The sequence below is a fragment of the Eschrichtius robustus genome, chromosome 14, assembly GCF_028021215.1.
Source record: "Eschrichtius robustus isolate mEscRob2 chromosome 14, mEscRob2.pri, whole genome shotgun sequence".
NCBI classification, from domain to species: Eukaryota; Metazoa; Chordata; class Mammalia; order Artiodactyla; family Eschrichtiidae; genus Eschrichtius; species Eschrichtius robustus.
This window is the reverse complement of record NC_090837.1, coordinates 10,893,264-10,912,197: the sequence shown is the minus strand read 5'-3', so window position 1 is coordinate 10,912,197 and position 18,934 is coordinate 10,893,264. Positions and strand designations below refer to the sequence as shown.

General features: G+C 47.0%; 1 protein-coding gene across 1 annotated transcript in view; it reads left to right on the top strand.

Moving 5' to 3' along the window:
• The first annotated feature begins 5,053 nt into the window (after positions 1-5,053).
• The window catches only part of SRRM4 (serine/arginine repetitive matrix 4), a 163,521-nt gene continuing 149,640 nt past the window's right edge, over positions 5,054-18,934 (top strand). The window contains exon 1 of the mRNA XM_068563593.1: positions 5,054-5,184. Coding sequence (XP_068419694.1) covers positions 5,054-5,184 — 131 coding nt within the window. The remainder of the gene's footprint in view (positions 5,185-18,934) is intronic.

The following is an 18,934-nucleotide window of genomic DNA, read 5'->3' as shown; positions in this document are numbered from 1 at the left end:
TTTCCAAACCTGCAAAATTTAGACAATGATAGTTCCTTTCCCACAGAGTTGTTGAGAACGATTAAATGAGATACTGCTTTTTTTAAAATTGAAGTAGATAGTTGATTTACGATATTGTGTTAGTTTCTGGTGTACAGCAAAGTGATTCAGTTATATATACAGACAATACTTCACTTATATATATATATATATATATATATATATATATATAATATATAGATTACATATAATAAATATAAATATATTAATTATATTTATGATGTAATTAAGATGTTATGGAAAACCCCAAACGAACTTTTTGGCCAACCCAGTGTAATTATATATATATATATATATATATATATATATATATATATATATATATATACACACATATACATATATATATATATATATATATATATATATATATATATATGGTCTTTTTCATTCTCTTCCATTATGGTTTATTACAGGATATTGAATATTGTTCCCTGTGCTGTACAGTAGGACCTTGTTGTTTATCTATTTTATATATAGTAGTTTGTATCTGCTAATCTCAAACTCCTAATTTATCCCTCTCCCCCTTTCCCCTTTGGTAACCATAAGTTTGTTTTCTATGTCTGTGAGTCTGTTTCTGTTTTGTAAATAAGTTCATTTGTATCATATTTTAGATTCCACATATGAGTGATATTATATGATATTTGTCTTTCTCTTTCTGACTTGCTTCACTTAGTGTGATAATCTCTAGCTCCATCCATGTTGCTGCAAAGGATATTATTTCATTACTTTTTTTATGGCTGAGTAGTATTCCATTTGATATATATATCACATCTTCTTTATCCATTTATCTGTTGATGGACATTGAGGTTGTTTCCATGTCTTGGCTGTTGTAAATAGTGCTGCTATGAACATTGGGGCGCATGTGTCTTTTCAAAGTAGAGTTTTCTCTGTATATATGCCCAGGAGTGGGATTGCTGGATCATATGGCAACTCTGTTTTTAATTTTTTGAGGAACCTCCCTAATGTTTTCCATAGTGGCTGCACCAATTTACATTCCCACCAACAGTGTAGGAGGATTCCCTTTTCTCCACACTCTCTCCAGAATTTATTATTTGTAGACTTTTTAATGATGGCCATTCTGATTGGTGTGAGGTGATACCTCATTGTAGTTCTGATTCGCATTTCTCTAATCATTAGCGACGTTGAGCATCTTTTCATGTGTCTGTTGGCCATCTGGATGTCTTCTTTGGAGGAATGTCTGTTTAGGTCTCTGCCCTAAATGAGATAACATTTATCAAAGGTATGGCACAAATGGTGACTAGAACATAGAACATAGTAACACTCGATAAGTGCAGTTATTATTATCTGAGACAGCAATGAATGTATTTGTCTTATAGACTCTTGGGAACTATGCAACCAGGGAAGGAGGACTCCTGGTTTATCCATGTTTGTCCAGGGGCATTTGGAGCAGTTTATATCAATATTCTGGAAGAGAAATGGATATTAAACAGAGAAGGTGGGATTCAGATTAAACATAAAGTAGAACTTTCAAGAAGTGAGGATTAGTAAGCCCTGAGTAATAGAATAATTTTTTCTCCTTAAAAGTCTGTACGAAAAAATATAGAATCTTGTAATTTGAATAGTTTAGCATGATCCTGTTTAAGGGCACAAAGACAGATGAATTGGTCTCATTATCATATTTCCCATTGTCTCAGTAATTATTTGAATCATTCACTGTTCACTGGACTTTTGGAAATGGGTACAGACTGTCAGGTACCCTGGTGTCCCTTGATGATGGTGGATAATGATTAGCCATATTATACTCAGAGAATTTATGGACAGAGAGAGTGAGGGGTTTACCTCAGTAACACAGTCATGTTAGTGAGGTGGGATTTGAACGGCCTCAGGAGGAGGGGCAGCTATTTCTCTGAGCTGGTGGTGCTGCCTTTTTGCATCATCAGAGAGAAGGACGTATAAGAATCTCTTTAGCTCCTGCTCTAGGGTACCTGGGTTTGCAAATCCTAGAATCCCTTCTGCTGGTCTCCCTTTTTCTAATGAAAGAACAATGCCATTCAGGTAAAGAAGTACTCTCTAGACTTGGCCAGCAAATTGATCTTAATTGGAATGCCAACTCCAGCCACTTAGTGGTGGCTATCTAAAGAATGTGTTGAGAAGGATTCTGAGGTCTTGTCTCAGAAAGAGTGCTGACACGGGCATAGCACAGAGGATAGGCAGTGATTGTGCCACATGCTTGTGTTCATTACCCAGCATACTGAGAGGTCTCAGCATGGTGACTGATTGCACCTGGTAAAGCAGAGTGCAGTATCCTATGGGAATGAGAACAAGATGGTTATGCATGATAAAGTGATGGAGGAACTGGAGTTTGAGTCACATTGGAGAAGCCAGACCTGAAGTCCATTTACACACATGGTATTTGATTTTTATAGAACTTCATATGACTGAGGAAGAAACTGAGGCACAGACAAGTGAAGTCACTCTTCCAAGATCACACAATTAGGAAATAGCCGAGCTGAGATTTGAACACAGGCAGTCTGGCTTCGAGGCCCGGAATTTATCACCCAAGACTCCCAACTTAGAAGTCTCAATACTGTGTGCTTCTCAGTATGTAGCTCCTTTGGTATCTGACAGTTTTCACAGTGTGCCACCTTGGGGTGCCTGCTATCCCAAGATCCCCTATCCACCACGAAAAATCAGCAACTGTATTTTGTACAGACTTCCTTTGCTCTTATAGAATCACCTTGGGCAAGTCACTTGACCATCCTACACCTCAACTTCCTCACCTTTAAAATGCAATAACAACAGCTTCCCTTCCCACCTTACCTGGCTGCTATTCAGGTTTAAAAGAGACAATATTATGCAAATGGGAACTTTATCAACATTCTAAGAACTTAGAACGGGAACACGCTGGGAAATGTTGATTGATCTGGTGGGGGTAGGATCCCATCTACCTCTCCCCTGCGTGTGACTCAATTCAGACCCCCAATGTCATGACTAAGGATGGTGTCAAATATCTCAGGCTACTTAAAGAGCCAGTTCTCAATGGCATTTCAAATGACAGCAACTTCAGGGTGGGAAATAGTGCCTGAGAGTGATCGGAGAGTGGGGAATTTGGGGCAGGAGGGAGAGAAGGGAACACATCTGGGCCTAGCCTCCACTTCCCTTCACCTCCAAGCTCCCCAGCCCTTACCTCCACCTGCTGGCAGGGCAACCCACATCAAGAAGCCAGCCAATGCATCTCTAGTTGTTGACCAGAAGGGGTCACTGCAGAGCGAGCAGTGCTCTCAGGCGCTCACACAGGCAGGCACGCAAATATCCAAATACCCAAAAATCCAAATGTAGATACACTTCTGGAAGGATGCTCGGTTACCCCAGAGTTCTCTCTGCCTTCCGCCTCCCCTTTCTCTCCTATTCCCCTCCTGTTCCCTTTCAGAGAATTTCGGAAGTTCACACTGGTGCCCTGGTCCCTTTGGTCCCCGTCTCTATCACCATCAGCAAGAAGTTTATTCCCACTGTGGCCAAGACCCAGTGCCAGGTGCTGGGAGGCCTTTAAGACTTGGCGAAGCCTCCTTCCGGGAATGTGAAGTCTGGGGAGTGGGAGTAGCAACTCTGCTGAGATTTAAAGGACTCCAAGGGAGAGATGGGCTGAGGAGTCCCGTGTCTCTTTTCCTTAATGAAAACCCTGGGCGTGAAGGAGAGAAATTCTGCCCAGACCCTCTGCATCTAGGTTTTATTGTGATTCTAAACTTCCACTTTCTGGGATTAGGGTTGGACTGGGAAGGGGTAGCAGATGGGGAGACAGAAGAGTACCCCCCTATAATCCTCCGATGTCCCCCTCAAAACCCACCCCCCACAACTCTCCTTTCCAAAACGGACTCCTCTCCCGACACAAGCTGTCTTAAGGAAAAGTGGCTGCAGCAGAGCTCCGCAGGAGTGGATGGGGTCGGGTGGGGCGGGGGCGCTCTTTCCTTTGGATGGGTTTGGCAGCAGGACGTTGGGCTGGCTGGCAGTGAGGCACAAAAGAGATAGCCCTTAGAGCCGCGTGCACAGATGTAACGCTGCACCCCTCTGCGGGCGGGGCCGGCTCGGCAGATGGCGAGAGGCCGAATTGTTGACGGATGGTCCATCAAATGGCACTTTCTGGGTGGTGGGGATCTCGCAGCTCCCAGGCGCAAAGAGGAATTCAGAAGACGCCCCCCGTCCCCTTGCTGCTGTAGACAGCCCCTCCCAGAAGTGAGGCGGTGGCGGAGGGGCGGGGCAGGTTGGCGGGGGCGGATAGATTAAGTTTTTTTTCTCCCTTGATAGAGGATCTTCTTCAAGACTCGCGAAGGGGTTGGGAAGGGAGGCGGCGGGCCCAGAGAGCACGCAAGAGAGGGTAGGGGGAAGGCCCGCGACGGAGGGGGAGGCGAGGGGGCTGGGAAGCAGGATCTCACGCCCGGTTCAGTTCGGGGTGCCGCGAGTGCTTTTCTCAGGGGTCAGCGCTGCAACTCCGTAGCCGCGGGGCCCTGGTGACAGGCGCGCGCCCCGCCCTTTCTCCTCCCTAGACCTGCGGGCTTTTGTTATGCAGATGGCGGCTGGAGGCTGAGAAGGAGGAGGAGGGAGTTGGTGGGGAGGAGGAGAGGCGGAGAGGGGGGAGGAAAGTGCAGCTCGCGCGACCAGCCTCCTTTTCCAACGTCACATTGTGAGAGAGACAAAACCCGGGCGCTCCGGAGCTCACACGCGCACGCACACACGGACGACCCCGTCGCCTCTTCTCTCCGGCGCTGCCGAGAAAGCCAGCCCAACCTTCCCTTCCTGGGGCGCGGAGGCTCTGCAAGCTCAGAGCGCAGCCCAGAGCCGACCCAGAAGGCGAAGAGAACCGGCGGACAAGCCTTCTTCCTCCCCTGCCGGCCCGGGCTGAGGCGCCCATCCCCCGCCCTGAACCCCTGTCTCTCCCACCCCACCCCTCTGGGTTTCACACGGACAGAGAGCGGGGCCGGCTGTGCCCCCGTTCGGAATCCTCGTTTCAGCACTCCGGACAGCGCCCGGGAGCCCCGGGCCCTTTTGGTTGGCCATGGCGAGCGTTCAACAAGGAGAGAAACAGCTTTTTGAGAAGTTCTGGCGAGGAACCTTTAAAGCCGTGGCCACCCCGCGTCCCGAAAGCATCATTGTCGCCAGTATCACGGCCCGCAAGCCGCTGCCAAGGTAATGACCTCCTGCTTAACAGGGGAGACCCTGATGGTCCCCCTTTCTGGCCTGTGCCCCAGAGCCCTGCGGGGTGGAGGCAGGCAGCTGGGCCAGAGCGCCTGTCTCTTCCCGTCACTACTCTGTATCTCCCACTGGAACATGGGAGAACGAATTGCTTGTGTGAGGTGGCAGCTGGTGGGAAGGGACGGAGAGTCTTTAAGGGGAGCAACGCTCAACCGGCTGACCTGGTAGCTGCGGTTTGAAAGGTTTTGCTGTCTTTGGGTGGGCGGTGGAGGTGGGAGATGACTGAGAAACTTTTCTTGGTATCCCAGGGCTCCGAGGACAGGGGGTGAAGGAACGGTGGGTTCGAGGCAGTTAGGGGTGTTGTACAAGAAGAGATGAGGGTTGAACTAGCTCAAGCCTTGTTCAGAGACAGCGGCACATTTCCGTGCTCAGCTCAGAAACTAGTGAGCTCTGACTGTTTTGACAAAAGCCCATATGCTGTTCCCTCAAATACACCCTAAACAGCACCCTCCTCCACGCCTTTCTGGCTGCTGCTGCTGAATTATCTGTGGTCTGCAGCACCCAGAACCAGGAGTCTGAGCTCAAGAGTCAGGGAGGAGCCTTCCAAGATCGTGAAGATGGTCTCAGAAGAGTTTTATTTGGTTTCTCAAAAAGAAACTGATTGCTTTGAACTCAGGCATAAGAACTGATCCTTGGGTGGTGGTATAGAAATAGTGTGATGGAGGGGGGATGAGGGAAGAAATGAAAGAAAGGCAGAAAGAGGGAGAAGAAGATGTGGGGTGAAACTGAGAGGAGGTTGGGGGAAACAGAAGCATTCCAATACAGAGAAGACCCAATTGTTTTCATAAATCATTCAATTTAGAGGAGTTCGAGAATGAAAGGAAGAAGGCTGTGCCCTCCGTCAGGGAAAATCAAGGCTGAATGAAAACTCTTCTTTTGCTGGTGTTGGATGAGTGGTTGGGTGGGAGAAAAAGAAAGAAGTGGACCAGGGGAGACCACTTGGAGGATTTCTTAATCCTGACAGGCTACATTAGGGAGTGGATCGAAAACATGTCTGGGAAAGTGCTTCGGACAGAATGCCTGTTGTGGCACAGCTGCCTCTGAACTTTCCAGTGGGTGTGGGGTGGAGGACCGACGGGGGAGTTATATTTTAAGAATCAAACTCAGACTGGAGAACTTTTCGTAGTCTGCTAGAGACCTGGCTCGTACAGGTCTTTGGAAAAACGGGTACCCCGTGTTGGGAATGGGTACGCTAGAAAGATGACGGGTCAGCAGGCTGTAGCAGGATGTAGCAGGCTGCAAGTGGCGGCAGCAGCAGCCAGTATTTGTGGCTGGGATGAGGGGACGTCCTCTGACACGGGCTGGAGAAGGGGAACAGTAATACTGAATGCCACCAAAAGCCGATGTTGCTCTGCTTGGAAGGAGGTTCTTTGTAGGGAGCTTTGACATCAGTGGTTTTGTCTTCCTGGGTTTCTGCCATCCATTCCACCTTTGGAGTGCACCTCCTGTTGGCAAATCAGGTGCTGCGTTGGCCAAAGAATATGCCCTTGTAGAAGGGACTAGAGGAAATTTCATTGGAAACTAGAAGTGTGGCAGTTGGTCCCGAGTATTCCATGCATTTCAGGGGTGCAGGGAGAGGAGAGCAGATTCCTGGTGGTATTTGAATTCAGATAAGCATACCTGATGTCCACCTTGCTTGGTAACTTCACCTTTTGCCTGTCAGTCTGTTACTGTCATGCCTTTTTTCCTGGTCATACTCTCAGTCGTATGAATTGCTCACAAGGTCTCCCACCCCGCATGCTTCTGCAGCTTTGTGCAAATCCTGATTTAATCCATATGAGACTCTTATAATAGCCAACCCTCCCCACCCAGGCATCATTTCACTCCTGGTGTCTTTTAACGTCCTGAGTCTCCTATCCCCCTGAAAACCACTCCCGAGGTGGAAGTCTGAGCATTTAGTCCCTAATTTATGTCGTGCTGAAAGGATCCTCTTTAATACTTCTGTAACAGGCGTGGCCTCTCTGTAGAACAGATTCCAGTTTTATAGCTGTTACTCCTGGTTTGGGGTGGAGAGTGAGCAGGACACATTTGTGTTTAAGTCTTCAGGAGGGGCTGGGTTGGAGTTGCCTTTTAACAGACTGGCTGTAAAGCCTGAAACATCCACATTTTCACCCACGCCAGCCACATCCAGCGATGGTCAGTTTCTACCTCCTTTTTAAGGTTCTATACTTACTTAAGGGTGAAAGTACCATGTTTCTAAAGCAGAGTTCTTAGGAAGGAAAGGGACAGAGGCATGAGCTTAGCATCAGCTGGGCCCCAGCAGCTTCCTCTACAGGCAGTCTGGGGATTTGGTCTCATCAGAAATGTTGTCTAGTTCCATGAATGAGGCCCAGCTCACAGTCAGCGCGCTGATCTGCCCAAGTAGCTGTCTATAGGGAGATGGGGGAGGGCGTGGGTGAACCACCAGCCAGTCCTGTTGGTTACACACTTTAATATTTGTTTATGGATGAGGGCTACTACCCCCTGAGTGAACTTCCCCAGGATATTTTAAGTCTGTTTCGGAGGATAATTTAGTACCAGGATAGAAGCTTACATTCAATTCGTTGATTTCATAGCAATATGCATACATCATACAACCTTACTCCAAGCAAAGCATCTCCTGGTCCCTCCCTCTCCCCCTCTGTGAGGCATACTTGGTGAGGCGATATCTTTATAATGTATCAAGTTGCGAGCAGATGTCTGACTCAAATGTCAGGAACAGTGTAGCAGTGTGGGAGGCGGTGCTTAAGGGCTCAGAGCTGAGCTTCACCGAACCCCGAATACCTGGTCCTACCGTTTATCGGAGTGCCTTAGGCAGGTGGCTCTACCTTGCTGAGCCTCTTTTGTCAGCTTGAAAACGGAAACAGTAATCATAGCTGCCTCAGGCAGTGACTTAGGAGGATTGAGTCAGGTAACGCACTTCCCACAGTTCGAGGGGCAGAGTGATTGTTTAATGCACACTGCCTCTAAAACAAACAGCTCAGAGCTATAATGGCCAAAGGAAATCTACAGTTCCTTCCAGTATGGTGTTTTTCCTGCCTACCCATTTCTCCCCCTAATAATGCTGACCATAAAAATTGTGAGATTTCAGCTCCTGACAGGCAACAGCACTTGAGGTGCGGTGGGTGGGATGAGAGCAGTCCCATATTTTCCTCCCTAAGGTCCTATATTTCCTTCCCTGAGGGAAGGTTAGCTGCTTTCTGATCTGATGCTTTCAGTTAGGGGGTGGAGGGCTGGTGAAGAATTGTCTGGATTCAGAATGGACTGGTACAACATCCTTACGGAATATTATTCTGTTTTGTATAGGGATGACCAAGCACTGCCAGTCTAGCCAAGGCTCAAATTCCTTGAAAACCGTAGTTTTAATCCCTAGCCCATCAACTCTAGAGTGACTGTATAATTTGTAGTTCATATCAAGAGTGAAAAGGGTTGCCTGTGGGTGGTTATTCCAGGATGGAAGCTCTAATGGGGACTATCCCAGGCAAACCTCACCCTGTACCAGCTGGAAGAGAGCCAGCATGAATCAATAAGATACTTGGAGTGTACAAGACCCCCTCTTTTGTTCCTGCTGAAGAAGTGTAGTCGTTTTCCTGGCATTAAGTAATTCTCTTTTTTAATTGCTTAGTCCAGAAAAGTTTTCACCCAAGAAGTTTAGGCTCTAAGTGGGAAACCTAGTGTTGGAGGCCAACTCAAACTGTAATATTCATATCAACAAAGAGTAGTTGAGGACTTAATGAACACGTAACTATCATTTGTAATTAGTATATCAGTTGTTTGTAGATACAGGTGTGTTTGTAAAGGGCTAGAGAGGTGGCCCCCTTAAGTAGACTATGCATTCCCTTTACCATTCTTTGGGCAAGCTATTAATTTTCTTCGAAAATCCTTTCCATGCAGAATAGTCCAGAAGCAGACTTCAGCCCAGTCCCTGTCTAAAGGATCATAAATTCCAAACTATTGGAGATTTTACTGCATAAAGGGAAAGATGGCCAAATTGTAAGGCAGGGAAAATGCCTTTGAACCATTTAATTCAAGTCTCCCCTTCGTGCCAAGAGATCAGATAGCACATTTGTGCTGACTCTGTCTTTAGGAGCAGAGTGAGGGGCTGTTGGGAGGCGATGTCCTGTGGTTAAGAGCCAAGAGACGAGGGTCAGGGAAAATGCTTGCCCTGGCGATGAATGAACATTTTCTCTGGAAAGGGAGTGTTACTGCTTGGGTCAAACCTTTCTCCTTCTGAAAGGTGAAATTGGTTGAATGGTGTACAGGGTCAATGAGGGGATCGTTTCTGACTCTGCCGTGTTCACTTGGCAACTGTGCTGTCTTAGAGACCCGAGCTGCGGTAGATGTTCAGTGAAAGTTGGATGCATTAATTGAATGAGTGCACATGGTCCAAATCCAGCATCAGATTAGCCCTCTCCCAGCCCCACCGCGGTCCTGGCGATCTGAGGATGCTGCTCAGTGCAGCCCGGGAGACGGGGAGACACACACACTGCGGATAGATTTGACTCTCACTAGTGTCAGAATGAAGCTCTCTAGATACAGATGTCTGTGGGGCTGGGTGAGTGAACATGTCGGCTGGTCCGGGGGCAGGAGGTTGAACTTAATGTCACTTGGAAGTGCTTTCCAGGCCCGTGTCAGTCTCCGTTAACTCCACCCCGACTCCAGGCCACCAGAATGGGGCGACATCCCTAAAAGCCTAACTCCTGTAAACGAGGCTGGAAGCCTGGGTCAGGTGCCTTCTGCCCCATGGGCAGCTCAGTCATCCCACAGGGGCGCAGTACATTTTTTTAAAATAGCCTTCCTTTCAGAGTGGCTGGGTTTACCTTCCTGCAAGGTGGAAGAGTTCGCAGGGGCTTGACAAAACCGGAGTTCTGTAATTGCTTGTCACTAAGACTTTCTCTGAGGTGCGAGAGAATATTTCTGGGGTGGAAGAGGTAGAACGGTGACGAGCTTGGGCTCAGAAGTCAGATGGACCCAGGCTGACATTCTGCTGGGCTACTTCCTCGCTCTGGAATCTGTTAGTCACTTCACCTCTCTACGCTTCAGTTTCCGCATCGGTGAAATATTCATCTCACGGAGTTGTAGTGAGATAATTCTCACTACAGTTGCCTAAAAGAGCCACTGGAGATTTGTACAGAGCTGTTTTAGAAATCCGACAGGACCCGAAGGCAAACTAATGGCCGGAAATGTTTCCTTTTACTGTTTACAGACGCTCACTGGCTCCATGGCTTTTGGCAAGCAACTTGACCTTCTCAATATCAGTTTCCTCATCCATAAAATGGGACTAATAACAGCAGCCACCTCCAAGAGCTGTTGGGAGGACTGAATGAACTAATGTATGGAAAGCACTGTTTGGCACACAGTGAGGGCTCCATCAATGTTAGCTCTTACTATTAATAATAAATGATCATTTTTATCATTACTACGTGTCAGGCCCATCAGGGAGGAAAAGATGAGTGAAGTGCAATCTTTCCATTTGAGGGCCTCGGAATTTAGCAGCAAAGAGAGACATAAACAGGAGTGTGTATGACTGAGGCAGATCATCTTAAGTACTATAAATGTAGGTAGGAGTAAAGAAAGGGGGATGTGGAAAACCAGAGGAAGACGAGACCCTCAGTGAGACCTGGAGTCCCTTGCTTATTATCATACAGTAATCCTTAGTTTTCTCATCTGTAAAATGGGAATGATTCTTTTTCTTCATCAATTTTACCTACAAATGCAAGGAATGATCAGAGTGAATACAGCCTTTATTCCCCATAGAGTCTCAAGAAAGAGCTTTCCTTTTCCCAGAAGAAAAAGCGGGTTAAACTCTGGAGGGGGCATTATCTGTGGGGAGTCCTAGTCGGTGCTAATGAAGGGAGGCTATGGGTAGGAACTGCCCTTATAATATAAATCTCCCAGCTCCCCTGTCAGTGGCTTAAGGATACAGACTCGGGCGTGGGCTGTTAGGTTTCTTGTCCTTCATGGTCCAGCTCTGGCTAAAACAAAATCCAGTCTGCATTCCTCAAGCAGCCACCGACGCTGAGGGGAGCAGAGTGAGCCCATACGTGTCAAAGAGAAAATAAACCACTGGGGAATGAATGTATGAAGAAGAAGTAGCTGCCTGTGGCTAAAAACCAAAGCTGTACTTCATTCATTCAACAATTTTCTTGCGCTCCTACTTGGTATAGCAGTGAACAGCATGAAGCCCCCGCTCTCATGGGGGAGAAAAATAATAAATGAAGAAACAAATAAATAATATAAGGTCAGGTGGTAGTAAGTGCTTTAAAAAAGAATGAAGCCGAGCAAAAGGCTAGAGGGTGAGGGTGGGGATGGCTTTATTGGATGGAGTGGCCAGGGACCTGGAGAAGGGGGGGAGCCAGCCATGAGGATTACTGGGGGGAAAGTGTGTGAGGGAGCAGCATGTGCAAAGGCCCTGAGGTGGAAGCATGCTTGATGTTTTTGAGAAATAGCAAGGAAGTCAGTGTGGCTGGAGCAGAATGGGTGAGGGGGAGACTGACAGGAGCTGACTCCCTAGACATAGGCAGGAAACAGATCAAGCAGGGCCTTGTAAGACATCTAAGGTCTTCCCAGGTCCTCAGCTCCTAGGCTGGGGGGGAGGGAGGGGGTCGCAGGGGTGCTCCTGCCCTCTCAGTCAGGGTCCCTGGTCTGATCTGCTTCTCTTGTCTCCTCTCTCCTGACTCTAGTGCAACCAGGGATGACTTTGAACAGCAGAGTCAGAAGCTTAGCCGGGCCCCTCCATGCGTTATGGACAAACATGAAATTTACACATCGCTCTGATTGTGGTCAGTCAGATTAGGAAATTGAAAAAGACACTGTTTAGACTTCCAAATAGCAGTGGCAAATCTTGTTCCCATGACGGTGAGGGTTTGGTGTATCTCTCATATCCATGGGTGCAAATCTATACTATCCCTCTCACCTCACAGCCCCCTTTGCCACACACTCTTGAAGCTACAGTCTGCTCTCGCGTGCTCTCTCTCTCCCTCTCTCTCTCTCTCTCTCTCTCTCTCTCTGTCTCTCTCTCTGTCTCTCTCTCTCTACTTCCCTCCCCCATCTCCACTGGAGATTTTGCTGAGGGAGCTCCCATATGTCACAGCCTGTATGTAGAGCTCTGAGAAATAAAACACCGAATTAAGATATCATAGAGACAAAGCCAAACCAAATCCAGGAACAATGCCGAACCCTAAAACAGTCATTAAGTAATTCACGTCTGCATGTGTCTGTTGCAAACAAATATTAAGATCCTCTGGACGCAAATGTTTCTCATCAGGAGAATCCCTTAGTTGCCGAATTCCCTGGGCTTACATCCCGCTGACAGGTTCGCTGAGCAGAAACACCAGCGGATCACTGTTCTCTGGCTTCATTAAAAGTTAAGCTTAGGCAAGTGAGCTGGAATTTTACAAGACAGTTACCACTCCTACGGGAAGAGAGGTGCCATCTGGGCCTGACGCGTGTGTATTCATAGTGTGTGTGCGCGCTCGCTCACGGTGGGAATGTGTGTGCCGAGCTCCTTACGTTATTATGTGCCCAGCCCTGTGCTAAACACGTTTCACCTGTTGTCTGATTCCATCCTCACAGTAACTTTAGGAGAGAGGTATTTTTAAGACCCAGTTTTACAGATGAGGAAACTGAGGCTCAGAGAGTAGAAGTGACCTGCTCATGGGAACATGGCTGGTGAGTCATAATTGGAATAAAAACCCAGAGCTCTTAACTGAGAAGTTTATAGTCTAGTACATTTTGCAGAAGAAGAAAAGCTGAGACCAGAGAGGTGAAGTGTGGCTTGTCCAAGGTCACATAGTTTGTTAAGTATGAAACCAGGATCTGAAATCAGGTCTGCTCAATGGCAAGTACGTTCTTCTCTACCTGCTATACATCCTGTCACTGTGGTTTGGATTTTAAGGTCATGGGTGTTTTTGTTTTGTTTTAATCATCTTATTTTACGTCCAGTCAGCTTAGGCAATTGCCATTGTTATAATCGCATCTCACACCACTGTCAGTAACACTGTCTTCCTCTGTCCTTACCCTTCTTACCCATCCCCATGTCGAGCTAGAAGAACCTCTTTGAAAAGTAATTCAGACCATATACACCCTCCCTACCCTCATCTAAAGCCCTGCATCACTGTCCCTTGGTTTGCAGAACTTTAGGCCTTGGTGGCTCCCTGCCATGGTGCAGCCCCTGGCCACCTCCCCCAAGATCACTTCTAAAATGCTGCTCCTCACTCCATCTGCTCCAGCTGCATCCCGTTCCTCCTTTCAGTCACTCAAATTTTCCATGCCCTTCCTGCCGCCGGGCCTTTGCACATGATGCCAAGAAAGCTGTCCCTCTCCCTTGGTGCCTAATTTACACCGACTCCGCTTTCAGATCTCAACTCAAATGTCATCTCCTTAGGGAATCCTCCCACAATGCTCTAGACTAGGTCACACCTGGCGTTACAGACTTTCTCATCACTGTAGTACCTCTCTTGGTTCTCAGCACATTTGTAATTTTACACTGACTTACGGGATCTTTGGTTAAAGTGTACCTCTTTTAATAGACCGAAAGCATCATGAGCATGCGGACTGTGTCAGTTTGCTCGTTGGTTTACCTCTTTCACTTGATGCATAGCAAGGGGCCAAACAAATGGTGGTTGAATGCATGAATTGTAGCAATTTCACCTCATCAAATCATTCTCATACCTAATAGTCTGAACCACATGGTATTTCCAATATTCAAAAACAGCAGTGTTTCCTTTGATTCACAGGAGAACCCTTTGAACTACTGAGGGTGGAGACCATGTCTGTCTCATTCCTTGCTGTATCTCGGCACCTAGAACAGTGGCCCATGGTTGGCCCATTTTCTTTAGATGTTTGTTGAATGAATGATTGAGGGTATGCAGATATAAGTGCATGGTACAGATGAGGAAACTCAGAGACCTACAGACATACATCGTCAGAATTTGAGAGCTAAAGGGACCTTTAGGAGATTATCCAGTCTCCTCATTTTACACGTGGAGGACGGAGGGATATGTTTTATAATATTTATAATGTGTCGGAACAACTGTACAGATAAAATTTATAAATACACTTATACGAGGGTTTCATTCTCAAAACTTCTTACTGAGAGAGATAAGAGATAAGATATCAAAAGATCTCTAGGGCCTGCTCGTGTAATTCGGCTCCTCATTTTGCAGGTAGGGAGACTGAGACCCACAAAAGGGGAAGGATTTGTCCAAGGCCCTTACGTAGCCTGAGTCAGCCTGGGTGAGCACTGGGTTCAGTGAAGTGGTGTTTGCCCAACATCAAGGTTTGTGTGTGAGCTTCTCTGCTGTGATCAGGCGATCAGACACTGCTCTCTCCTGCCCCCGGCCCCTCGCTGTGAGATACGGCATCCTGCCCCATAAAGACCTCTTGTGGCGTATGCTGCCCAAAGCCTGGTCTGGGGATCCTGATGAGATGCCCATCTGTACTCAGCCTGGCTGTTCCCGGGATCATATTTCAGAGCTTTCGGCCACTAAGGAGGCTTTTCTTTGGCCAGCTGCCCTGTCCAGCCTCCCTTCCAAGGCCAAGTGGCAGGTGATTCTGGGGCCCAGCCCACTCCCATAGAGGGCAGGTAGGCTCGGGGCAGCTCTTTACCGTGTGGACAGTTTTTTCTAGCAGGAAACCATCACCACAATAGCACGTCCCAGTGATCAGCTCCTTATTAGCCAGTGTCAGCTCACTGAGGCGTTTCGTTGGCAGTCAGAACGGGAGGGCCAGAGGGGACATTTGAGGGACTCGAATACAGCCTCTTTATTTTGTAGATGGGGAGACAGGGGCACAGAGAGTACACAGGGCACTTCGTGGAGCATCAGAATGTTAATGCCAGAGGTGTAGCTGACTTATGGGCCACCTGACACCCAGTTCTAAGACACCGCACTGCTCAGAGTTCCTTGGAGAAGAAGGCAGAAAAATTAATGTATTCCCATTTTACAGATAGGACAAATGAGGCTCAGAGATATGAAGTGACTTGCCAAAAGTCACACCATGAAATCATGATACATTATTGTGGTGGTGGTGGTGGTTTAACTATTGCTGTTGATCTCATTTGATTCTCACAACAGTTAAGTGCCAGTTTTATGTCCGTTTTGCAGAAGAAGAAACTGAGGCTCAAGGTCTTATAAAGACCCAGAATAAACCCCGGGTCTCTTGACTCCAAGTTCAGTGTCCCCATCCCACTGCAGACAAAATGTGTGACCCCAGGAGCTTGTGCACTGAGCATGGATCCACCAGGCAAGAGGAGGAAAGGTATGACCACCTCTGGTCATTGACCAGCCTGCATTGCCGGTGTTACCCCCATTAAAGCCCCCTTCTTTCTCTGCACTAAAGTGTACCAGCCTCATGCCTCATACAGCTGCCCCTGTGTATGCTCCTTTTCCTAAGTGGAGACATCCCTTAGAGTGACATCCCTTTTAATGGCCAAGGGAGGAGGGAGACATTGGAGTAGGACCCCAAAACAGCAAGGGGGACTCAGAGCTCAGGAGCCTTAGGAAGAAATTTACCCCATCATTGCAGGGGCTTGATTGAGGGGAAACAGGCCCCAAACTACAGTGGGAGGAGCATGAGTCTGGAAACCTTCCTTCCATGGGGGAGGTTATGTATGACCACCCCGCTCCCCCAAGAAAGGACATCTTGCCACTAGGAGAGTTAGGGGTGGCCTTCAGAGTCTTTTCATCCCACCCTCCCTAACTTCCTTTTATGGAAGGAATCCAGCCCAGAGTAGTTAAGTAACTTGCCTAAGGCCTCACAAGCAATCAATGCCAGAGACAGTGGGTTCCTTGTAGAGCATCAGTGGGTTCCAGGGAAGAGGAAAAGGGCTAATATGATCGCCATCCACTGCCTGTACTCATCCACACCCCAAAACGCTGGCTGTTCCACCCTGGACCGATAGCATTTATGGCCCTTTAGCAGATCAACTCTCAAACTATCCCCGGTGGTAGTGTGAACGCAGGAACTGGGGACTGTGGTCTGCGTGCTCCTAGATGTTCCTGATGTTTCCCATCTCGTCGCTTGGGCTCGGTGCCGTCAGGGCCAGCTGGTGTTTGCTGTCCCCACTCTGGTCCCGAAGACCCTGTTGCCTTCCTCTCCGTGGAAGCTGGGTGCTCAGCATATACTCCTCCACCCACCCTGCTCATCCAGCCCTAAGGAAGGCATCACCTCCCGTTCACCAAGCAAACGCGGCTATGACACGTGCCAAGGGAAAGGTGTTGCATAGCTGGATGAGTTCTGGCTCTGTGGTTGATAAGCTTGGGTTGGAATCCTATCCCACCATCTATTAGCTGTGTGATTTTGAGCAAGTCACTTTGCTACCCTGAGCCTCATCTGTATCAGGGCGACAAAAATCTCTAACTTGAATAATTGCTGATTCCTGGTTTTACCTATTAGGAATGATTGCCCTTGGACATGAAGGCTCATGTTCAAAAGAGAATCAGTTTGGTAGAGGGGGAGGGCAAAAAGACACTGCGATTATACCCCTAAATCTCAGAGCTCATGGGTCATTCCCTATTATACAGGTAGAGAAAGAAAGGCTCAGAGAGGAAAAGGTACCTACCTGCCCAGAGTCAAATAGTGAATCAGAACCCAGGTCTCCTGACGCCCAGGGTTTACTTCTCTGCCTCAGTGACCTCATGAATGTCAGTGTTTCAACTTCTTCACCTTTCAAAGTTTTAATAATAGTTCCTAATCATAGTTTCTGAGTACTTACTATATGCCAATCACTGAGCAAAATGCTTTATCTGCAGTATATCACTTAATCCACTGAACCATTCTTTAAGGTAGTTAGATATTATGACAATTTCCATTTTGTAGATGGGAAAATTAAGGATCAGAGAGGTAAGTAACTTGTCTAAGCTCACACAGCTAGGTGATGTCAGAGATGCGATTTGAATCCTGTGCTGGTAACTCTTACTAGCTCTTGTTGGGAATGCCTGCTCTGCCAATCTCCTGGTGTAGGAAGGAAAGATCAGAAAAATTAGGAGCACTGTAGGGAAACAAGGAAGTTCTTGACAAGCTGTTTACATTGCTCCATCCCAGTGCCACAGTGATGCGTGAGAGAGAACATAGTTCAAGACATGTGTCCACTAGTACTGCCCAGTTTTATTTTCGGGTGAACAACCTCACTGAAGGAGTTTGATGCTACATTAATGAGCAGCTTTCCTGGAAGCAAGTTTCCCTAGGGAAGGGAGGCAGGGAAACAAGGAGAATAAGTGTTTCTTGAGTGAGAAGTCTAGGGCTTCTAATTGCAACACCTACCCCAAGTTGACCAGTTTAGGTGCATCTATTATGCAGTCATAGTCATTCTTCATAGGCACAGTACTTCATGCTTGCTACGAACTTGACCAACACATCCACCCATCCATCCATTAACTCATCATCTATTCCTCTATTCATTTATTTATCCATCCACTACGTAGTCACTCATCCATCCATCCATCCATCCATCCATCTACCCTACATCCATCCATTGATCAAGGAACCATTTGTTTATTTATTCATTATTTCATCCATCCCTTCATCTATTCTCCAGCTATTTGTTCCTTCATCCTTTTTCCAACTATTTTCTTCTCCCATCCATCCATCCATTCATTCAACCAACCAATCAACCAACCAACCAACCAACATTTATTGAGCATCTACTTTGTGCCTTTCTTTACCATTTCCCTATATTTATGGTAAAGTAAGGTTTATTAATTTCATTTAACAGATGATAAGAAATGGCAGCTCAGATCATTTATTTTCTAAGACCTTACAAGCATAAAGCCTGGTTGAACTTGTTCTCCCAATCTTAGTTCTTTGTAAGACACCTAAAACATCGTAGTCCCAAGGAATTTAGGCACTTTAGGTTCGTTGGTTTTTCTCCGAGGCCTTTTGCTATTGAGATTTAAATGATTGTACTTATTCATTCTTGTCAGAAACAAAGAATCACAATTGCTATGATTCTTTGTTAAAACTTGTGCAAGGGGATCTCACATCTGAAATCCCTTCTGATTATCCATTCATACCTTCACCCAGCACTGAGCTTCTACTATATGCAAAGCATAGTAATGAATAAAGATTTCTGTACTCTCAAGTTGCTTACATTCTAGTAGGAGAGACATGTCTATTAATAACTAGCAATTAGCAGGCGTGGCAGGAGTTAACTTTGTCGAAAAGAGAGTTAAAGTCTGAACAGGTAAAGCGACTGGCCAAAGATCAGCGAGTTAGTTGTAATGCCGTGCAATTTTAGATATTGCCTGCTTATAAATTAAGCTCTGTGCTGGGCCATTTGTAGATATCACTTCACTGAATTCACCCCCCCAATCCTATGCAATAGATAGCATTATCCCCATTTTGTTGATGGTGGACGTGAGACTTAGAGGCTTTAAGCAACTTGGCCAAGGTTACCACCTTGTAAGGGTCAGAGTTAGGGTTATAACCCAGATGTACTTGCTGCCACAGTTTTCTCTCTTACCCAACTCTTGCTTCCCCATAGGCAAGATATGGGGAATGTCACTGGTGAGGCCGAGCTGTTCTGCTTTCAGGTTTCTAGGTGATCACTTCAGTGGAAGCTTACCAAAGACCCGGCTCCAGCAGAGAGGGAAGGGACTGCCCAGCAGTGAGGCTGACCTCATGGGGCCGGGTGAGGGGTTGCCTGGGGGGAGTGATGGTCCTTTCTCACACGGGGCAATTACTCAGAAGGAGAGTCCGCCAGTGG